Source organism: Heloderma suspectum, chromosome 2, assembly GCF_057233095.1.
Source record: "Heloderma suspectum isolate Gila_16-S chromosome 2, 16-S_ref, whole genome shotgun sequence".
NCBI lineage: Eukaryota > Metazoa > Chordata > Lepidosauria > Squamata > Helodermatidae > Heloderma > Heloderma suspectum.
This window is the reverse complement of record NC_139459.1, coordinates 113460946-113485768: the sequence shown is the minus strand read 5'-3', so window position 1 is coordinate 113485768 and position 24823 is coordinate 113460946. Positions and strand designations below refer to the sequence as shown.

Below are 24823 nucleotides of genomic sequence, written 5' to 3'. Positions count from 1 at the left end.
TTGTGAAATTGAATATAATGATTGAATATAATGATTGATTGAATATATCTTGATTGAATATAATGGCCGCCAGAATAAATGTACTTGAATACTCTACTGACAAATGCTACAGAACATGATATTTTGACTTGTATTAGGTTTGTAGGGCTTGTAGAGGTTAAACCAAAATACACCATATGCCCTGCAGAACGTCTGTTTGGCTGGTCTTTATGTTGTTCCATCTTCCCTTCCTCATATAGACATCACAGCCAGGGAACTACAAATTCCATAACCTTGACCCTGGGGCCAATGCACTTAACTGGTAAAAGCCAAGCTGGAGCAGGACAAGATAACAGATGTTAGTTATTTATTCCACTGGGTAGGTCTTACCACCCTACAATGCAGCCAAAATGCTTCTCATTTAGCAACATAAATGTTAAGTCCAATTAGCAGATGAGGCTTGTTAGGGATTTAGTTCAAATAAATAGAATGCAAACAAACTCTTTCAGTCTTATTGAACTTGATTGACAATGGACCAGGACCGTTTATTCTACAGAAATGATACAGCAAAGTGTGCCTTAAAATGCTAAAATGAGGTATTCCATGTTTGCTTTAATTTTGCTATGATGCAGAATATAAGAGCATTCTTTTATTCTGTACTAATCTTTTACCAGCCTATAGTCAGCAGAAAGCCACCAAGCCTTTAATGGCATAACAGCTGAAGGCTCCTTAAGAGCCCAACAATAGTACTACTTTAATATTCCAAAGATGCTTATAATATGGTAGTTTAACATAAGGAACAATTAGACAAAATGGTACTGCAATCTCTCAGAGGAGCGAAAAACTTCCCTTGTGAAGACTCCCAATTAGACACTGCAAAAGATGCTATAGTTTTGAAGAGCTAGCTGTACATTCAGAATATTTTGTACTGAACTGAGGTGATAAGAAACAGATACATTATAATGTTAATATTTTAAAATAAGTGCACAGTTCTGAAGGTACAAGGTAGGAAACAGAAGAAAGGACATGGAAAGCATTCACAAAAACAGAGGAAAGAGAGGAAAGAGAAAGGAAAAGCGGAAAGGCAAGAGAAAGAATTGAAAAAACACGTGAAAAATAAATAAGATAAAAACAACTGGTAACAAAAAGGTTATTTCCCGAAGATTCTTTCATATAGCCTTTAGATTCATGTATTCCTTTCTTGCTTGCCCTTTCCACTGGTGGATTTTAATAGACTTGCCATGCTTCTGAGTTGTTGTGTTTTAGATGCTAATGTTCTTCTTTGATCATTTAAGTCTTTACAAATCTAGCATTTTCCGTTGCCTGCCACAGAAACTGAAAAACTGGAAGGAACTCCCCCCACACACACACACACATTGTTGGACTGGTTTAAAACAGAACAGGGGGCAGCCACATTCTTTAGCTAAAACATTCTGAATTCAGTCAGAATAAATAATGATCCAGTGTTTTTACTAAAAACAGTGCAATCGGTACATTTCATTCAGAGCTGCAAAATTTGAATGTAGTGTGGAGGCGGGAGTGTGTGTACAATATATGATCAACCCAAAACATATCTACATATTTCTTATTTTTCATCCATTGGGGGGGCCGGGAAGGGACAACAGGTAAATTATAACAGCCTTAAATCACACTTTATGTAATATTGCGCATGTTCATATGTATATGACATTCACATTATTGTACTGAAATCTGCTAACAACATTAAACTATCTATCAAGAATAGGAAGAAACCAGTATTTTCTTAAAAGCTCTACAAAACCAAACCATGACTCTTAAAATGAGGCTGAAACGCATTAACTTCCCTATTGGCTTTATCCCAGCCACTAAATTGCCCCCCCATACCATAATTTATTAATATTACTATAAATTAATATTCCTATTACCACATTCAGTAGCCCAAATCCAGTTAAAGCCAGCTAAGACTGAGTTCCTTTGAAAGCAATGGACATCCAATTAGTCGCAACAAAGTTACTTCATCACTTTCAATGGGAATAAGAATGACTAACTTTAGTTCAACAGGGCCATTGTGTACAAATGTATGCAATAAAATACTACAATTGTCATTTTCAGAGGATTCTTTTTATAAGAGGGTCAGAATAGGGGTGCATGAAGCAGAATGTGACATATATTATATTTATTTATTTTGTACCCTACCTTTCTACCAAAAAATGTCACTCAAGGCATCTTATTCTATTTTAATTTTATAAAATACAAAATATTTTAGAAAATATTTTCTCTGAATATTCTAGGAAAACCATTCATGCAGCAGCATAATCTACACAAAGCTATATTTTAATGCTGAACTATTCTACTGGAGGTGAACCATGTGGTAAAGGGTTACACTGCAAACCTATACACACTTATCTGGGAGAAAGCCCACTGAAAACAATGGCACTTACTTCTGAGTAGACATTTATAGGATTGTGCTCTTAAATGTTTAGAGGTGAGGCTGAAGTACAAGACATATTCAGTTATGCAGAAGCTTTTTCAAAGCATTACTGTATGGAGTATTTCTGTTTTTAAGACATTTCATTTAATAATGTTCTTGCTTCCAATTTAAATTCTAATGCCTTAATTATGGTTTCACTATTGGACAATATAAAACACACACATAGGTAATTAAAATCCTCTGAAGATCAGTATTAAAAGTATATCTACAGAAAAGGAATTGGCATGCTTTTTTTTCTTCTACAGCTGCTAATGCAGCCCGCTGCCAGTCATCTAGAGTTTTTGGAATAATGCATGCTGTTTACACTACATTCACTCAGCTTGCCCATACATCTGCTCTTTTTTCCCTATTATCTGCTCTTTTTTGCTATTATCTACTGAGTTCATCTTAACAGTAAAGAGGTGTGTCATGACTAAATAGAAGTCCTCACCTACCAACCCCTCTCTGTTTGAGTATTGATGTTCCATTCATTTAAACTGATGCCTTGGAGTCAGCATTTCTTTGCTTAATATAAATTTTAACAATACCTACCTTTACCTGTAAACGGTTAAGATGTGCGTGAATATGAAACATATTTTAAAGCTATTAACATTTTATACTGAATAAATAGCTTAAAAAGAAAGGTTATTTTGACAGAATAGCCTCTTATTTAGATTCTGTTCTGAGGGGTGGGGTGGGGGTTGCTTTTGTTATCTGTCCTGAGCCTTTGGGATTGGGAAGGCTATAAATCTAGAATCATGGAGTTGCCCTCCAACTCTATGATTCTAGATTTTTAGCTTGTTTCATGTTTCAGAGGATCGGGGCAGATAATAAAAAAAGCAACTACCCAGCAGCAAAACAGATTCAACAACAACAAGAACAACATGCATTGAAATTTCCCCACGTTTCCTAACTTTGACCCTTAAAGACAGCCCAAACAAGTAGATATTGAAAGGTCTATAGTGGGACAGAACATCATAACTGGGGAGCAGCCATCAACACCACCTCCCATTGCTACCCCAGTGTTTTGAACTTGATGCATGGACATAATTAAGACGATGTCTTCAGTGGATCTCAGAGACTGCAATGGGGCATGAGGAAGGCAGTGGTCTCTAAAGTATGTTGGGCATAAGCCTTTGCACTGATAAAGCATTTACCAATACACCAAGGACAATGTATTGCAAGGAGGGTAGGAGAGGTCATTGCAACTCCCATTATGCTCCTATAACATCAAAACTCTCCACCTCTAATTGTAACTTTTAGCATTATGAGCCTGAAAGCACTAGTCTCCTTCAAGACATTTAGTTGCCTATAGCGTATATTATGAAATACCTATCAACACCCAAGCATGTTCCAGTGCTGATAGTGAAGTGTAATTTCCCCAGCCATTGGCCTTGCCTCCAGAGAGACCTACAAGCCTTTCCAGCTACACTTCTACAACCAGCTATCTATAGCTGACATTACAGCTTGGATAGCTGGCATGGCATATAAAGGCAACTAGAGACAGAAGGAGTGAGATAGTGAGAGCAGTTTTTCTGGGAACAAGGGAGATGTGAGGCAGGGGAAATTGGTTGGAGCTTTGGCTGACTGAATCAATAATCACACAGCTTCGGTTATTTAAGAAATTATAGCACCAAGTGGAGCTAGAGTACACATACTCATGTTCTTTTATTACTCGTAGATGTGTGGTTTTTCATAAGTCAAAAACGTCATGGAAAAAAACACAGATTGATATGGAACATCAGATCAGTCTTGCCAGCAAATTATTTCAGATAAGAAATATAATATAATAATTCAATAACTGGGAGCCCTGAAATCTAGATTTTTTTCATGGAAGAACTAAAGTCTTCTTTCTTCCACTATATAGTCACATAGAGAAAAATGAAAATTAAAAGTGGCTATCTCTAAGATAAATCAGAGCAAATAGGAGAAGAAAAACCAAAAATGTAGAATTTCCTTAGAAACTCAGTTTAGTAAGAGCCACCAGGGTTATAACCATTTATAAACTATTTCCAGATACTTACTAGAAGACAATAGAGTATTTCACAAAATGTCAAGCAAACGAAGGTAATGCAGAGGACTTTTTAACGAGTACTTTAGATAGTTGCTAGACTTCATCAGCCTTTAGAGACTATTAAGTACCCTTTGGTTAATTGGCCAGTGGTAGATTAATCTTTTATTCCAACAGCACTGTTTTAAAACCCCTTGCACTCTGTCAAAGTAGTAGCTGAATGACAAAATAATATTGTGCATGAATAATAAGCAGAGAAGTTAAATTACCATTTCATATTTCATATGCCATACCTGTATGTCAGGGGGAGAAAAACTTTATTTTCAAGTCCCTGACATTCAACTCTGTTTCTTCTTCTTTTTTTAAGCAATCTGATGTTGACATCTCATTGAGCTGAATCTTCCTAATTACTGCTAATTGCCTATCAAGATTTTGTTCCCTTGAAGTTCAGTTGTCTAGTATAAATGAACACAGCTTCAATGCATGCAGCACAGACAGCCATGACACTTGAGGTGTGCTACATTATTATGAGGTCATACTAAATATGGTTTGCAATTAACAAAGCAGCTTTTAAAGATGCTTAAAGGCACTGAAAATGCCAATCTCTAATGAAGTGTTTAAACTACATCCCAGCAGAGAAATACAGATATGTTCTCGTGGATAACTAATATGGCTTTAAAAAAAAACAAATTTCCTTTTTAAAGTATTTTTCCTACCAATGTAATGCATACTGTAGTTTCAGTTCAAAAGGTCACACTAATACTTCTATGTATAAGTGAAGATTTTGCAAATGGTTACCTGTGTTAGAAGTTAAATGTTACAAATTATGAAAAATACTGTTAAGATTATATTTTTATATATCATGGGATTAATCCACATAGCCCCAATTTGGAGACATATCAAAGAACAGATGTTAATATATGTGTATATACCTTAGGGCTTTTATTTCTCAAAAAGGACTTCCTCTAACCATTACACCACAGTGGCTTGCTATGTCCCCTATGTTTCATCATGACCTCTGGGGCCTGCCATGGATACCCCTTTGAGGCTATCTAAATGTGCATGTAAGTCCTGTTGGTGGCTACAATATTTAAAGCAAGTTACAGGATGAACATGACCCATCTAAAAAAGTCAGCAGCCAGGAAAAGTCATCTCTCAAATCATCACAATCATCTCTCAAAAGCCCTTCCTTATATACTAGGAGCTAATCAAGCAACAGTCCAACCAGAAGACCAGAGAAAAGGATGTGGTCCTTGTAAGCACTGAGCAAGAGTGTGATGGCCAAATATATGATACCTGCTTAGCATACTGAAAACGTAGGCCAAGCCCAGATTATGGAAATATCACTTCTTCATCCACTGCCCAACAGTCTCACAAGTCACTTTTGTTTTACTTGATGTTTATGGGCAGAAAGAACAGTGATCAGAAGACCAGAGGAGCTCCTGCAGTTTGCCATGTCTTGAATTTGAGCTTAGGAAGACATTACTTGGGTGTAGGTCATTGGTGGAGCATATGCTCTGCATATAAGAGGTCCTAGTTTCAACTCTTGGCATCTCCAGGTAGGGCTGGTAATGATTCCTACCTGAAATCCTAGAGAGTTGGTGCCAAGCAATGTCAATACTGAGCTAAATGGATCTATGGGTTGACTTTGTTCCTGTCAGATCTTTGCATCAGATTACTTCTTATGGCACCCTTAATGCCCAATCAACAGTGATACCATTATCACTATTATAACCATCACTACTCTTAGCTTTGGAAGCTGGATCACTCCCAACACTATGAGAAAGAAGCACTGATCATTGTCAAGGATGACTTGACTGGTTGTGGGTGGGGAAGACATGAAACAAGCAAGACTTTAACTGGGAGAGGAACAGGGTGGAGGAAGATACTGGAATGCTATTCCACCTTTTCACTGCCTTATGTGGGAAGCTTTGTCCAGATTAGAAGCCGTGTGCAGGTTTCTTTTACACTATTTGGCCAGAGCAGCATGGCTCCCTGGTTGCTGAGTCACAACAACTTCTAATTAAGCTGCTGTGCCTGCCCTATCCACACAGGGACTTCTGAAGACCATGAGAAACCATCAGACAGGCTAGGTGTGGTTCATAGACCATCACTTTCTTCAATAACTAAACTCACTATCAGAAGCGAGATAGCAAAAAACCCAGTGTCACTGTCTTGAAACCACTTACTCAAAGAGTTTCCCTAACACTGATGGTAGTCATTGCTGGTAAGTGACATCTTGACTGTAGTTTACATACTTTCAGTGTTGAAAAAAAGTTTATCTAGTGTTAAAAAGAGCTGCTAACTTATGACATTACAAAAATACATTTGTGAATGTTTTATGAATGCACAAACTGTGACTTCATTATCAAAACTCTATTTGTAAACTCCTTTCAAATAAACAACTAGCTTCTAAGTGACAGCAAGAAGAAACCTCAGTAAATAGTTCTGATAGCTAACAAATTGTATACTGATGATCACCGGAAGAAATAAGTCATTCATAATTAAAGGAGAAACCAACTCTAGTATCCCACAGAACTAGACACTTATCAGAACTCACAATGGATTGGAACAATGAATTTACCACAGCTGTTCTGAACTGTTTGTTTATATGCACAGGTGACCAAAGACATAAGACTCCTATACACATGTGTTGCCCTGCATCCTCATTCACATGGACATGCAAATGGCACATGTACATATGTAATGACCAATGCAGGTCTAAGAGGGCCTAGTTTAACCAGAGATGTTGTGTGCACACAGTGGGTTTATGCACTATGCTCTTACTGAAGTGAGGAATAGGAATTCTAAAATGAGAAAATTTGCTCAAACACTCGCTGGATGTTCAAAAGCATTGGGCCAGTATACTTGTATACTCTGCCCTGGAAACATGGGAGAGGTGCCAGAGTGGAATAAGAACCCATTTTGGGATAGGATCACGAGGAATAACAAAAGAAGCCAATCAGATGATGGATTATTCTTAGAGCTGAGACCCACAGGCATGAGAAACAACTGCTGCCCAAACTCCAGGACAGTTATAGGATTTGAAAAAAAGGGAACAAAGAGCATGGTGGCTCAGAAGCTGGACCGAGGATAGATAAAAAGAAAGGGAACAATTGTTTGGTTCAGGAGAGTGAAAAGAATGCTTAGGGAGATTCCTGTCCCTTGATTGACTCAGACCTTGCTAGCTATACAGAGCAGCACATTGCAATATCCAAAACAGGTATCAACCTGTTGACGTATCCAAGAGGTGGGGACACTTCAAGACTGAGCCATTTTTCTTGCCAGGGCTTTTGGTTAGCCAATTCATGGGTTAGTCAACCAAGTGGCGGCATGTTTCTTTTAAAAAGTTTAAATTGTTTTAACATGGAGTTTTCTTTTTTTTAATCTCTGCTGTCCACTGCTCCGAAATCTTTTGATGTGGAGCAGTATATAAATATTGTAAATAAATAAATAAATGGCGATCAGGCAGGCATTTGCATGTTTCTGCAGTTATAGGGAGCAATTCCCTTTAATCTAATCGATAGGGGAAGCACATATACACTATGGCTCCTGTGCCTCTGTGGCCATCCAAAACCTTGTTGATGTTCTTGGCAGCTTTCCATGCTGCTACTTGTAGAACCAAAACAGATTCTTGAACCAAGTTGTCAGAGTAATCCCAATAAAATATATAGTGCATAAAACACATTTAAGAAAGCCAGCACATGTGAAGCTGTTCTGTAACCATTTTACAGGGTAAATCGTGTTTTATACAAAATGAAGTATATACCCTTAGGTGAACACAAGTAAATACAGTACGTATGTGCTGGTTGCCTATAATACACTCAAAATCATGCTTCACTTTGATAGTAAGCACAGATGTAACCAGTATGCAGAACACTAAAAGCATCTTTATATATTAATTTACATTTCAGGTGCCTTACCACAAATGTTGGGGGAATGAAAACAATAAGATCAGAATGGCAAAATTAGGTTATTTTATCCCCAGTGGCAGACTTCACCACATCCATATCCAGTATCTTACCACATCTCAGCACTGTAAATTAAATACTTACATGAGAGCCAGACAAGGAATTTCACAATCCCTACAAGTCACTACAAATTTAACAGCAGCAATGCCAAGTAATTGTATGTTTCAGATAACACATATGATTACACATAAGTGCTATCCCAGCGTTCTAAACCCAAATAGGGTAAACGCACAAGGGAAGGGAGCACTCCAGCCCCACTCCATCGTCGTGTTTGTTGCCCTTAACTTGTGGAGGGTGATTGTCCGAAGAGGAGAGCCTCTTCTACCCATGGAAAATCAGTATTCTGTATCATGTGGAGGGCCTCCACAAATACAGGAACTTCTCTTCAGACCAACATGGCAATGGAGTGGAGCGGGGCTGGAGCTGAATAGGGCTTAAGGCTCACTGAAGGAGCACTTCCATCTATTTCCCATATAGCTAATACAAATTATAATGAAACTGGAATGAACATAACATTTGGGGTTTCTTTTTAAACTGATTATTTAAATTCGGTATAGCTATTTTGTGAAGTTTATAATGTAAAGTATATAGCCCTATCCCTTTTCGAATTAAGAAAATGATTTTTTACATGCCTGAAAAAGAAAAAAGGGGGGATGCTGAAAATCTGTAGCAATGAACTCTATTTTAGGCTGGGAAAGGGCAGTTTTCTCTAGACTCCTCCTGTACAATGAGTAGAATTGTAGAACACACAATATTTTTTGCTTTCACCATTCTTTGCTTCCTTGCAGGTTATGTCCTTTATTGCTCTTTGGTTGCAGTGAGATTATACTCCATGGAACAGAAGATACTGCCTTATACTGAATCATACTGTTGGCCCATGTAGCTCAGTACTGTCTGCACAGGAGTCTTTCCTGGAGATCTCCTTTACCTGGAGATCTGGAGACTGAACCTAGGACGTTTGCATGCAAAGCATGTGCTCTACCACGGAGTTATGGCTCTTTATCTCACCCCCCTCCCCCACCACAAATGATCTCGGTCTATTTATGTTCATCTCGAACTTGAACAGACATTCATAAACATACAATGGGTTTAGCCACTTTTCAACGGCACAATCTCAAAATGCTTAGACATGCCATCAATTGCTTATTTCCTATTTTATTAATTGTAGTAAATATTATTATTATTATAGTTCAAAGCTCTTCATTTCCTGATCTATAATCAATCATTACATTTTGAATGCTCAAAAGAAGAAGATATAATTGCAAAAGTGTTATATGCTACCCCACTCAAAGCAGGAGATCTGCACAAGCTGAGCTGCTTTATACATGCAGCTAACAACTGCATGGCGCCAACAGCAGCTAGAACTGTTCTGATAGATTGAGCTTACCTTGCATACAATGTCTACTACAAGATAACTTAGGTAGTAATTTGGAGGAGTTGTTTCCCTTCACCCCCTATTTTTCAGCAAGGTTACTGAGTAGGAGAGAAACAGCAGTAAATTGTGGAAGACAAACACATTTTCAAGGGCTTTGCTGGGATAGATACATTTCTATGGAATCTATACATGAGGAATCTGCAAAATACAGCTTCAAGGCAAGATCAGGATCCCCAAAGTGACAAAAGTGGGGGAAGAAATGTGTATCTATCTATTGGTTTGCCATTTTTGATACATTACAGTCCCACTGCTAAGGAGGCAGGCCCATTCAGTTTAAATAGCAACTTCTTTATTCATCGGTGCTCTGGCAGAAACAGCAATCAAAATTCCAGCTGTGTGTACAGTTCTCTCCTCTGCATGCATGTTCCTTCTAACTCATGTTTTATATCGTGACAAATGAGCAATTATTTAAGAGCTCCATTTGCATCAAAAGGGCAACACATAACCTTTGATATAAATATATGTTAACTTCCAAGATTTGGTCAAGAAACACTAAGAACTTCATATCTTATTTCTGTATTTCACTAAATAGCTTCCTTTTTACTTTACTAAATAGCTTCCTTTTGGATATGTAATTTTGAGCAAGATTTAAGAGAAGCAGACAAATATGACAAAAGTAAGTAGTGATTAACTGAAGTAGAAAATGCAATGCTTTATATTTTGAAGTTTTGATAATCCTAACATGGCAAATAAGAACATTAAGGCGGCTTAGGTGACAGTTAGATCTGTGACTGCCTGATGAAAATGTTTTTGAGACATTACTTCCGAGATCTAACATGATATTAAATCTGTGAACACATGTAAAAATTAAAATGGATGCTATCATTCTTTTTAATTCTGCATCTCTTGTTCTTGCTTTTGAAGGCATCCTCCTTATCAAACAGTTTTAAAATTCCACTGATGTAACGGAATAGAGTAGCCTGTGATAGTAAGCAGAATCTCATCAGCGCTACTAGGGAGGGAGGCTAGGCACACTTCCACCTACGGATTATTGTTGCCAATCCTGGCCACAATATTGTTGTCAAACTCCACCTGTGCTCTTGGTTCCCAGGCTTTTCAAGGTCTACTTTGTGGCTTAGTGCTGATGAACTATTTGGCTCTGAGCTATTAACTCTCTGAGCAACTTAGTCTGTTCCCTCCAGAGGGCTTGCATTGGCAGTCTTTATAGGCCATCAAAGAGAGGGCCTGGCTAAATGGTTCTAGGAATACTTCATGTACTGTGCTGTATTGAGGCTGGAAGAGTATTCTTCACAGAGTTGGCAGAGAACTGGATGGGGGCAGGAGTTCACTCAGCAATGAAAAAGAATACTACATTTATTCAGGTGCTGTGATACACAAGTTTCAAAAATATCAGTACAGGCCAAGCTAACGGAACTGGTCTACTGACTAACAGTGTAAGTTGTGTGCCAGGAATTCCCTGGTTCAAATCCCATGTCAGCCATAAACTCATTAGGTCTTAGACAAGACACTTAGCATCCCATTTTCAATAGGGGCATAAATAATATTGACCTACTTAACAGGACTGTTGTAGGACTACTGAGATAACGTATATGAAATGATCTGAACACTCAAAAAGTGCTTTAAAATCCCCAAAGGATTATTATTATGGCAATTTTAATTAGCAATTACAAGTGATGGCCTGCAAAAAATATTGCCATGTGTAGTGCTTCTGTTCAGGGTTCCAATCAGTCCAATCCATCCTCTGCCCACTTGTTTTCTTGGTGTTTTTCCTCCAACAGTCAGTGAGCATTCCATCCTCATTGAACATGCTCTGTCCTCATTGGGCTGTCTGAGTGCCCTCCCTGTCCATTTGGGGGTTTGGGTGTGTGTGTGAGAGAGGGATACATGTATCCAATCCTAGTATAACAAAATCTTTGATTTCTCCATTAATGTCTACGAGAAGCTCTCACTTCCTTCCCTGCGGATATTTAAAAATAGCTTCTCATTGACTTGAGTTCACACAACACAGAAAACCGGAATATGGGTTGAGTGTGGGTTGAGCCGTGGGTTGTTGTTGAATTATGGGTTGCTGTGTTGTGTGAACCCATCCATGCTAACAAGCCATGGTTTGTTAGCCACAAACAACCCACAATTCATAACCCAACAAACCATGGTTTACTAGCGCAGCTGGATTCACACAACACAACTCATGATTCAACAACAATCCACAGTTCAATGACAACCCAAACTCAACTGGCATTCTCGTTTGTTGTGTTGTGTGAATCAAGCCATTGTTAATCAGGAAATGATGTATTCGGACAGTGAGCTGGTTCACTATGAAATGAAAAGTGTTTGTTTTCCACCATTTATCACTACTCAAATTTGAATCAGCTATTAATATTAGTTCAGTCAGTCAATCGGTCAAATTTGTTTGCTAAAAATGATTGGTCATCACAAACATGCAATGTAAATAATCAAATTGAGAGATACATTTTACTTTTGCTACAAGCTCAAACATTTGTGGCCCTGGTCATCTGAGTGGTAATATTTTTGGTACAGGTTTCGTTGTCCATTATATATAAAAGTCATTTTAGAACAAACATTAGTTGGTAAAAACAGGTTTCACATTTGATTTGCCAGTTTAGTTTGTAAAAAGAAGACACCAAACCTGTCTGAACATTCTAAAATAAATTATTCATTTATTTTTGAAATGCATACCAAAACATTTTGAAAACATATGCAGTGGAGGGGGGGATGGTATTACCATGAGATAAAAGCCATAGATTTTGTGACCACAGTAGATGCTGAGATTTTAATGAGACAGAGACACACACACACACCTGTAGGTGAACTGAGACTAGCAAGGAAATTCCTATAGGGAATATAAGCAGATTCTTTTATTCTGTGATGTATGAGAACCATCAATTTGTTACAAACAGAACAGAAATTATTGACTTGTGTTGTTCAGATCACATTTACTGACTTAAAATATTCTGATCCCAAGTGCATTTGAAAACAGAGTGGAGAAACAGTATGACTTTATTGGACAGGGTATTTCAAATGATAATCATACTTCTCTGAAACATAATATAAAAACCACAGCCATTGGGTTAACAAATATCACTTGGCTGAGCTAGATAGGACATATGGATAAGACAGTCACGTCCAATTCCACATAGATTCTCAGCTCGGATCCTGTTTTTTGCAGAGTTTACCTTACGAACATGATCCAAGTGACATTTCACAAATTCCTGGATAAATGTTGCTACACTCTGCCAGCAGAGAGACAGGCTATGTCATGCACAGATCAATAATAGCACTGTGTTTCATCAGCCTCGAAATCAAAAGTGCTTCATCTGGCAAGAGCCATAGCCCTTGAGGATCCGACATATATGTACTAAATACCTTACCCGGATTGTCTGCTATACAGCTTGCCAAGTTAAAGTAAAAACAACTCAGGAGGTAGACAATAAAAATGTATAAAGAGGACTTTTAAGCTGTTAATACTTGAATGGTGAAAAGGAAAACCACAAACTAGCTGCTGAATAAAAGAAAAAATATTATTTCCTATTTTTCTGTTCCTGACATAAATACCTCTGAAGAATTAACTACTAATGCAGGTGTTTTTGTCCAGAAAATAAGAAGTGTCTAAGCATTCTCTGGATTATGGCTCCTACCTTTAAATAGTATCAAAAAGGTAGATAAACACTAGTTCTTAAATAGGAATGTATCCTATATTGGCATAGCCTATTGTAAAAAATGCAAACCTGTGTAGTATTTTATTAGATTATTATATTTATTTATTGGTCACTAGTTTAGATGGCTTTAAAGGGGGATTAGGCCTAAATTCTAAGCTTCACTCCCTGGCATATTCTGTTAAGGGACATCAGGCAGCGGAGTTGGAACGTTCACTGACTTAGAAGAGGCATTACCTCTCTTCTCTTGAATCCTAAATTTGTTATTGTTCGGCTTTTAAAAGTTTGGTACAAGGATTCAATAAATGTCAATATTGTAGGGGCTTGATTTGGGGTAAAAAGCAACACAAACATATTGCTTTTTTTAAAGTTCTCATAATATTTATGAAGGGGCGATGTTTCCTTGCAAAAAAGAACAAGAAGCAAACATTGTTATTTGTAAAACAGATGAACAAAGAACTAGATTCATCTATTTTCTGGTAGATACAATTCTGAGCCAGCTGAAATGTATTCAGTACTGTGGCTTCAATCCAGACTGGCACATGTCCAACATCTATACCTACATTTCCCCCCCTGAAATATTCATCTGAAAATATACACCGGAACCTATGTCAGATGCAAATACATTGTCATAAGTTATGCAAAGAAAGCAGGTAAAGGCTACAGTTCCAAGCTGCTCCAATCATACTTCATTTTCATAATGCTATTACAGTCTTTTAAGTACTTGGGCTGGAAATGTGTAGGGCAACATAAATGTTCATGATTGTCTTTTGAATTTCTTGGAGATCTTGAGCATGGGTTGCTGAATATAGTTGATATAGGAAGCACTCTTGAGTACTGAAACCCTATAAATGCTCACTGACAGAGGTTAAGCCAAGTTTTACCCACTTTGTTTCTCTTCTGTGAGTATCATACTCCAAGTAATAACACAAGGCCTCTTCAAAACAGTGGAGAAAAGATCATAGGAAATATCTTGTACCCCAAAATGCAAATATAAAGGAATCCAGTAAAAACATTTCCTTTAGTTTTTTGGAATGTGTAAATACTGTTTGCATCCAAAAGGAAGGAAAAAGCTGTGCCTAATCTTGGACAAAAGAGTTGAAGTGTATCTACACTGGACAACATGATTCTGTTTCTGGAATAAACGCGTATGAGTTTTATATGTCTAATGTGAACAAGCAAGTAAAAAGCTTTAAAAAACACAAGTGTACACGTTTTCTGAGTGGGTCATGATGAATGCCTCTGACAGAAATAGAAGGTATATTTCATTTTTGTACTTCTGCTGAAAGACCTGCTCCACATTTAGCATCAGGTACATTACCTGATATCCAAGTAGCATCCCTCCACAAACAGGAGGCATGTATCAGCAGAACAGGGAGGGGGAAGGCAATTTTCAGTGGTCTCCCCTGCCTGCAACCCCATCCCCCCAAAATCTGCTCCAGTGGTTTGAGGGACCCCCCAGAGCTGATTTTCAAGAGGACATAGGGAGCTACACATGGGATGGAAAATTGCTGAAAATAGTTCCCCTCCCTGTTCTGCTGACAGTCTTTCATCAGCAGAGGGACAGTAGCTGGATAACACCCATTGCGTTTCTGTGTGTGTGTGTGTGTGTCAGAATACGAGTGTGGCTGAGCCATGCCTTACATAAAGTTCATTTAAAAGATATAAGCCATGGTTATGGTTTTAACACAACAAAATAACAAATAATTCAACAATAAAATAACAAAAATAAGCGATTTCTTTTGGACATAAATAGGAATAAATCACAAATGAAAACTTGTGACAATTACGATGACGAAATCGTATCGTACACAGAAAAAATGGACTAATTGTAATCTGCATATTGACTGTATGACTAGACGAAACAGGACACAATGCCACTTAATAATTCAATTTAAGGCTCCACTGATCTGAATGCAAGAGTATAAAGCACATGCTTAGCTCTTCCACTGTAATCAATGGAACTTTCAAGCGTTGGATCATACCCCTTACTTGTCACCAGGGAAAACCATAAGGGTCTGCCTTAGTGTTCTAGGAATGTTCTCCCCCATTTGAATAGCAGCACTCCCTCTTCAAGTATAATTCACTTGCCATGCCACATTATACCTTCTTAGCATCTAGCATCTATCAACATTCAGTTTGCATTACAATGAATATAATATCAGCACTCAGACAGGTCTGATTCATGCCAACCAGCTGCTTTAATTTATGAATAAGCTACATTTTCAACATGCAGCCTATGTAAGTTCATTAATAATTGAAGACTTTTTAAACAGCAGTTCTGCTTTAGACATCAGTAGAACATAAAAGGCATTTTATTTGATCGTGGAAACACAAATCTATGAGAAGAAGAAAAATCTTACTGTATCGTGTCCTTTTACTTTAAAATTGTGACTGTCAGGAAATGAAAACAATTACTAACAAGAATTGTAGAGGTGAAATGGACCTCCCCAAAAGGCCATCTAGTCCACTCCCCTATTACAAAACAAGGGACATCCATTCACTAGCACATTAGAGAGCAACCCACTCAACGGAGAACACACAGTGTCATAATCAGAGAGGGCAAATATCTTAATATGGCTTATCTTTACACTATCGCAGAGCCACATGCTTCAATGGAAGGCAAGACAACTTCAGGTCACACAGCCAATTATTTGAAGGAAAATTCCTCTCCACCCCACCTTCAAATATAAGTCATAGGAACACAGGAAGCTGCATGGTCAATCTAGCCCAGTATTGCTGACGCTAACTGGTAGCGGCTCTCTAAAATTTCAGGGAGGATTCTTTCCTATCCCTGCTGAAGAAGCCAGGAATTAAACCTGTGACTTTCTGCATGCAAAACAGGTGCTTACCACTGAGCTATGTCCCCTCCCCACCGCAGCTCAGGTCAGTCCCTGGGAAGAAGTAAGACTTATTTCCTGCCCTGCTGACCCATAGCTGGGACAAAAGTTTAGCCCACACTCACTTAAATCCTAGATTATAGACTTTCAAAATCAAGCTTGCTCTTATACGAATAGCCCCATAACATACATCTGCATAGTTCTATTCTGGGTTTTCCTAGTGTGTAAGGCAGGAATGGGGAACACGTGGCCCTTCAGATGATGCTGGACTGCAATTCCCATCAGCCCTAGCCGACATTGCCAATGCTAAGGGATGATGGGAGTTGCAGTCCAACAGCATCTAGGGGGCCAAACGTTCCCCATTGCTGGTATGAAGGAACCTCAGGAAAAGATATATAAAGTAGTGAAACTGAGTTTCCTATGAAATATAGTGGAAAAAAGAGAAAAGGAATAACTATAATGGAAAAGATGACAGATTTTTTTTCCTTTTCTGAATTCAGTTTAAGAGAGCTGACCATTATAAAAGTAATGAACTTCAGCTATTGGGTGGTACAGAAATAAATAAATAAATTTTAAAGATATGCCATGTTAAAGCAAACGTTAGCTCACTTAAGCCTACAAAGCTCTGGAATGCTAAGGAGGTTTGCAATGTAAAGTGCAGAAAGCATCAGGCAACACAGATTTTCTTTTACACATTACTAACAACACTGGAACTGTTTAAAAAATGCCTGCAGTGGTTTTAAAATGCTACTGCAGGAATTCTTTAGGTTGAAATATGGCAATACCAGGCAGAGGCTTTAAAAAGAAACAACAGTTACACATCTGGAAGAATGCTCCTGAAGAACTGTTTTGCAACCTTCGTATGTAGTGCAGCCCAAAGGAGTTGCAAACAGTTGCCTGGTGGGTTGCAAGTCTGTTCCATTTCTTAATCCTGGCCTCTTCAGATGAAGAGGGTTTGCTCAGCTACTCAGTCCTTTTCAGATGTCAAAGGCAACCCATAAAACAATGCAATTACTCCTGTGGTGCCACTTCTGGAGCGCTATGGGAACTGTAGCAAAGGATTCTGGGTAACTTTGTAGTGGGGGGGCTTTGTAATTGGGTCGCTACATTTAAAAGGCACTAATTACTCACTTAAATTACAGTATGGCAGTTTTGCATTGAATCTTGTATCCCTCGCGTCTCTATGTGTTTTTGCTGTGCAAATGTTGTATTTTACCCATGTATAATTGTCATTATTCTAGTACATACAACAGAGAATGTCTTAATCTGAGCAGACATCTGGTGATGGAAATTTCAACACTGCCATTAGACACAGGGGGTGCAGGAAAAAAACAAGCTTTTAAAAAGGGTTTCTTTGAATTTTGCCAATAATTCTTCTATGACATTTTTCTAAGGAACTCCTGAAAGATCAGATCCCATCACTTCTACATTAAGTAACAACTCCAGCTGTGATTTCTATACACTGATTGCAGAGCCAAACTACTTAACTCACAAACAGAAGGTCTTACTTCAGTACTTATGATGAGTCTCAGAAACTGCAGACCAAGTCCCAAATGTGCAGTCACCCTACGGTAATCTTGCAAAAAAAAAAAATACAGGCCGTATGGTTTTAATTGCAAAGATAACACAATATGGACTCCAGAATTCTATGAACTTCTATAGCTTAAAAAAAAGGTTAACCCCACAAACATGCTTCTATGTGCAATGTATGTACATGCAGTCAGTATATGTCGCTATCTATCTATCTATCTATCTATCTATCTATATCAGTATAGCCATCCAGGAAAACAACAGACTCCCGTCAATCCTCAGGTTGTAGGAACTGTAAAATCTGTCTCAACATGAACATCTGGAACATTTAAATCTTATATCTAGCGTTGATATTATACTACCAGAGTCCACCGGGATTATGATAAAGTACTGACTGCATGAACATCTGTCTGTGTCAGTTAATGGACCTCTTTCTTCAGTTCCATTCAGTCAGCACGGTTATCTTGTCTATGCATATTATGTTAACATTTACAAATGCTGAGCTATTTGTTGTTGTTGTTCAGTCGTGTCCGACTCTTCGTGACCCCATGGACCATAGCACGCCAGGCCTTGCTGTCCTGCGCTCTCTCCCGGAATGTGCTCAAGTTCATATTCATTGCATATGAGCTATTGTGATGTAATTACAATAATTAATGTAATTACATACTTAATAATTACACACTTAATAATTAATGTAATTACACACTTAATTACATTAAGTGTGATGTAATAGCTGAGCTATTACATCACACTTAAGCATGGGTTACGAATTAGGTATAAAAATAAGATTACACCAGCAAGTTATTATAATATAGGTAAGTGTCAAAAGAAAATCAAATATAGTTGTGTCATTTCAGAGCACGTTTTCCTAAAGCCACGAACATTTACCATTTTAAACCTGTCTGGATCATTCCAGTGGTTTTTGTTTTCACTTCTGCCTTATTCTTCTTTATAATCCACGGATGCCAAAGCTCATCTACATCTTTTACAATGTTACTAGGGAGAACTGTAAGTGTAAAACCACATCATAAAAGAATGGTAGTACATGAAAATATCTGTTGTTGTCCACGGACAGACTACCTTAACATTTAATGACTAGATCAGTTTCCTACTCAGCATTTGGTCTTTCAGAAACACAACGCTCTCTCTAAAATACATATGTTCCCTGCAGTGACTGTAGAGATATTTTACCTCCTTAATTTTCACTGGAAGGTAGCCTAAGCCTCTGCTTAAAGTGCAGATTTCCCCTTTGGTAGCACTAATAGAGCACCTTACGCATAACTGGTTGAAAGCAGAAAATTAAAATTGGATGCTGAGAAGAAGGTAGAATTGGCACATAACTTGTACGGATATTTTGCCTGAGTTCTTGCAACCATTTTATGTTTTTCTTTGGCTTGGAGGGCATTACTGTCTTGTGTCTCTGAAAAACATTGGGGGTATTTTTATTGTGGGTTGTTTTCCATGAACAAGGCACCCTGAGAACCCATGTCTTGTTGTTGGGTTGCTCAGGGTGGCTTGTTGTGATGGCTGAACCCAGCAGGGCAACTTCATCATGGATTGTTGGAAATCTCAAAAAACCCTGCTGCTCTTCACAATCGCACCACCATCCTCCTTCATCCCTTGTCATTACCCTCCGCCCCGTGTGCCTAAAAAAAAAGAAAGTACACTGGACAGTGTCCTGAATGCATTCTCAACCTTCTTTTTTTTCAACCTTGTACAAGTGCGCACATTTGAAAGTCCACTGTTATGAAACTTCCATAATTTCTCCCTCCACTTTACTGCTCTGCCATGAAATTTGTATATATTTACTGATCCATCTCACTTGTCTGCCTTGAAATTTGCATGTCTTTACCAGTCTCCCTCACTCCCTGCTCTGCCTTGAAATCTGCATACCTTTACTGATCCCTGTCACTGCTTTGTAACCCATATGTATATCTGACAGCTTACAGTGGAGATAGGTGGACGGAAGCGACAAGCACGAGGGTGGTGGGGAGCCAAAAGTGTCCGGAGGCTGCAGCCTTTTTTAAAAAATGTGTTCACTAGCAAGTCCAGCGCTGAAGTGGAAGATGAAATTAACAAAGACACTGGCAAGAGTGGGATATCAGTATGCTGGGCTAAGTAGCGGACAGGTGGTCTTGTGGTCCTGTACACTTGTGCAAGACCTCAAATAATTTTTTTTTTTAAGTTTTCAAATGCATTACTACATTTATCAGGGCTCAGAATATTATATTTTGCAATCTGATGGGGGCAGCGGGGGAGTTTCTCTCATCAGCCGTCAACCCCAGTGGATCAGCTGCAGAAAGGGTGTTGATATAGGGAACTAGGAAATGAGGATTTCTGCTGCAAAGGTGCCTGGGACACAAGCTGGGAGCGGGTGGGAGGACTAAGAGGGAAACAACCCATGGCAAAAACCAATGCAACCAATCTGTTGGGAGTAATGTGGACAGCCAACTCACCATGGCGAACAGCCAACTCACCATGGCTTATGCTCAAGGCGGCTTAACATGATGTGTGAACTCACCCAATACAAGCACTAATTGTATTACTTTTGAGAAAAGCAAACCTCAACTGGTGTTCATATTGTGTGACTAGTAGCCATGGTAGCTAAATGGAACCTCCACATTCAGAGGCACTATTGACCACTGTGATCTTCACAAATAAACATTTCATGCAGCCATAGATAGGAATACAATTCATATCCAATTTCAGGTTAATAAAAAAACAAACATTTGAGAAGTGATATTCAATCCTGCCTTGAATTGACAGACCTATATCTGTGATTAATTTGGCTAAACTTTAGCTTGCTTGCATATCAAACCTACAATAAGCCTTTACCTGAACAGTTTGCTTGCTGGCCTGGAGTCTTTGTTTGGTTACATGCAGCTGAGATGTTAATTTTTTATTGGCTGCCTTGGACTTTTTGAGGGATGACAATGCTGTTCTTTTTGAATTTTGTGAAATTGCTAACTGCTGCTGTAAGGATGTAATCCGTCCCCAGAGTGAAATGGAGCAGCCAGGTTTCTGGACCACAATCCCTCTCCTCTTCTCTCTGTTGACTAAACATTTGTCACACTGATCAGCAATTGATTTAACACCTTTCACTGGCATTTGAAGAAATGGGTATCCTCTCTCAACTCTTTAATGACGCTCAACAAATGTTCTCTGGAATGTAGTCAACCTCAAGCTTTTTTTTCTTGCTGGTACAATATAATATTTAGTATACGATGATGATGATGATGACGCACTAAACAGGTGCTGTATGACTCAGACATTACTTTTACACAGTCTTCTACTGTATCAGAAATGAAAAGGGTATATTTTCAAATATGTCTTTATGGCAAATTTGAACACACTGGGTACCATAGCAGAGAAAGCAGATCAAGCAGCTCAGGTGATATGTTTGATTTTGGATCAGATTATGCTGATCCTTTATTATGAGCTTTTCTTCTTAAATTACATATGCCACTCCAGAGTGAATTGGCTGCGCTCCCAGCTCAAAATAAAAGGCAGGCATGTAGAAAACAGGAGGACAAACCACTTCTAGGAGTGCTTTGCTCCTCCTTGCAGCGTCCCAGTTAAGAATTTGTCCTGAGAATAAAGATCTCCAACACCCTCCTTATTTCAATTGAGTGACATACCTTTTCCTAATAAGTAGGATTAGGAAAGAAACAAGGCAGTAACGTAACTTGAGATGAGTACAACAGAGAGCTCACCTAGGCTTAAAGCCTCAGTCCGAGCAAAGAATTACTCTGCTTTTACGAAAAAGCCCAGTGGCCTTTTTTCCTACAATGGAACAGGACATTTATATGATGGCTGGGAGATGTAGGGGTATAACTGAGCTTTTTTGAAGGTAATATTGGGAGTGTGGGGAGATCCAAACACTGAAGCTCAGTTTAAGTCTTCTAGGAGCTAGGGCCCAACTGAAAGGGCATCTGTTTGTCTCTTGTTCTGTCCCAGCAACTGTTGGGCCCAAAGGAGCTCCTAGTCCAATCCACACACACAAAAATTAGAAAGCAGAAATAAGCACCTGCTAAACAGTCTGTCAACTTCTGTTGAGGCAAGAATAGGAGAGTGCAGGAAAAGATGGAGTACTATTAAGGATGTCATTTCTTCTTCTCTACATTTCTGCCTCCTATCCTGAGCTGAAGGCACAGCTTATACTGTCTGGAGTGGCATAGGAGATAATTTGGAGAATTTACAAAATTCTAAAGAAGGCAGGAAAACCCCCTAGGTTTTCCAAGGGGAAGGCAGACTTGGAAATATAAAATCAGTGGTTTTTCAGCAACAAATCCACCCCACGCCTGTGAGGAAATTCTTCATACCCACTGGATACTGATTCAGCCATGAATGTGCTAATCCAGTTATCCATGTGTTCTCTGTTTGCTTTTATTAGTGTGATTTGGGCTTCTGAGTGACAGGAAAATAACAGCAGGACTCCAGTTTGGACTACACTAAGTTGTCTGTGTTGTCTTGTTTGTGTAACTAATCAAAACCCTGTTAATGGTAGGAACACCTATATCGCTATGAACCTGCTCAGTTATTAAAATTTTCAGGAGTGGTCACTTTGAAGGCACCCTCACTTACAGAGGTCTCCAAAGGGCTTTCTTCTGTGTTGCTCCCAGATTCTGGAACACACTCCCTCTGGAGTTATGACAGGTCCCCAATCTCTCTGCATTCAGGAAGGGGCCCAAGGCACATCTTTTTCATTTGGCTTAAAATTGTTGTTATGGCTTTCAAGGTTGTTTTTTAGGTTTTACTATGTTTTTTATTTGTTTGTGATTTGGGGTGGGAGTGGGGGTAAACTGCCTTGATTGGTTCCCCCCCCCCCCCAGAAAGGTGGTATAGGAATGTTCTAAATAAATATATAAATAATAATCATCAACAAAAATTGGCCTCAAACTCCAAGTGATGGCCAGGGATTGGGTGGGAGGAGAAAAATGGAACCAAGCAATTGCCCTGTGCTAAAGAATCCAGGAAAGGGGAAGGCAGGTGAGACCACATCTGACTCCTACTTCTGTTCTAGTTGGATTTTGCCTCCCCTGCTACAGGTCCATCTGACACCAACTGCCCAGTGGGAAAGAACATTAGATGTTTGCTCCCACTTGAGTTGGGGTGGTTGTTTTTGTTTAATTTTTGTTTTAAATGTGTGTATTGGTGTACCTATTGTATGTTTATAAATGTTGTGAGCTGCTTTGAGGACTACAGTCAAAGTGTGGTGTATAAGAACATAAGAAGAGCCATGCTGGATCAGACTTAGGGTCCATCTATTGAAGCCCATCTATTTTAGTAGATATAAATCTACTAAATAAATAAATATTTTCCTGGCTTTTATCACGTTAAAGGTCACTGCATACAGATATTAGGCATGCACAAAGGCAACTATAATTTTGATTTTAACAGCTAGTGCAAACCATGTATGAGATTCTTACCTTTAATAGGGATGGGTGCTGAATTTAGGGTCTTCTTCCTTTGGAAAAGAGCTATGCCTCCACCTCTGTTTTGCTATAGACACAAAAAACAAACACGTACATGATAGCATCATGTGCAAACAAACATAAAGTAGGTGGATATTTTAAAAAGTAACACAGTCTCTTTCCCCTCATGCATCAAGACACTTGAAGGGAAAAATATTGCTCTTCTTTCCTGTATTCTTGAGCTTTGTAACTACATGCGGCTGCTGATTGTGAATGTGCTGCTAAGTAAGGCAAGAGCAGTAAGAATAGAGGAAAGGTCCGTAACTGGAAGATTGCTCTGTGAAGGACAAGGGTTGGGAACATCTACTTGGCCAATCACTAAGCGAGCAATCCTATGGCCACTAGACACTGTCCTTGCGTCTGAGCTCCAGCCGTCCTGCATTGGATACTCAGCAGCCTCTGATTTCGGAGGCTGCCAACTATCTCAATAGGATTGTGCCCTAAACTACATCTACCACAATATATTTTACTACAGTTCAAGACATTTTTCAGCCAACCTTCGTTACATTAAGAAACAATCCAAGATACAGAGAAAACATGAAGACTTCTGAGGAGCTTATAGCTCATGTCTTCTACTTGAAATGCCAATGCAAGTCTCATTCAGTTCAATCATGGCTCTTACTAAAACGCAGTATTAAGAAAAAATGGAAGAGGTACGCTTGACTAACTTTATATTAAGGCTTTCTTCAGAAAAACAGGCATGTGGAAGCTGCATGGCATGATGAGCCAGTCATGCACACCTGATTGCCACACAGATACAAACAGGATCTGCAGTGACACAGAGAAAACCAGCAGACCCATGTTATGAGTGACTATTTAGAAATGGTTGCCATACAGAACACCTTCCACACTGTTGCTACTAAAAGGGCTGCGATATTTGTGCCTGACTGTACAAGCTGGGCCTAGCTGGTAAACCCTGCATCAGAACAGATGGGGTTTATCAGCTACTGTACAACATGGACAATACTTGACAACTGCGTGGTAGTTTGGGGTTAAGATCCAGAGTAGTGTAGATGCCACCCCCTGCCACCCATAGCTTGATCCACTGCCACTCCATTAACATCTCTTAAGAGAAGCCACATAGGCTAAGCAAATGATATTGATCTTTCCCACAGTTTCATGCCCAAGGTCCATGTTATGCACCCACATGGATCTTCTTAAGAGATGCTATTGGAGTGGCATAGCATCCAGGCACAGTGAAGTTCCAAACATGCTGCTTTGATAATGTATCAGTTAGCAGCCATCATATTAAAGCCATAAGTCTCTCTTTTAGTTCATTTCTGATGAGGCATATGCCCGTATTTGTGAAAATAGGGTATATCTGAATCAATTCATGTCATGAAATGGTTCTTGAAGCAACAGAGAAATATCCTGGGATCTCGAGAAATCTTTATAGATCTGATCTTTCCAGGATTTTAACTGGGACTGAATAAAATGATAATAAAATATGCAACATGAAAAGTAATCTTCTTGAAGGGATATGACTAGATTCAAGTAGG

General features: G+C 38.8%; 1 protein-coding gene across 2 annotated transcripts in view; it reads right to left on the bottom strand.

Annotated features, from left to right (window-relative positions):
* CNTLN (centlein) overlaps positions 1-24823 on the bottom strand; it is a 267130-nt gene that overhangs the window by 59337 nt on the left and 182970 nt on the right. For both annotated transcript variants that reach the window (XM_084834565.1, XM_084834566.1), the window contains 2 exons: positions 23280-23352; positions 20686-20906 (listed from right to left, as the gene is read on the bottom strand). In XM_084834565.1, the coding sequence (XP_084690691.1) occupies positions 20686-20906; positions 23280-23352 (294 nt within the window). The remainder of the gene's footprint in view (positions 1-20685; positions 20907-23279; positions 23353-24823) is intronic.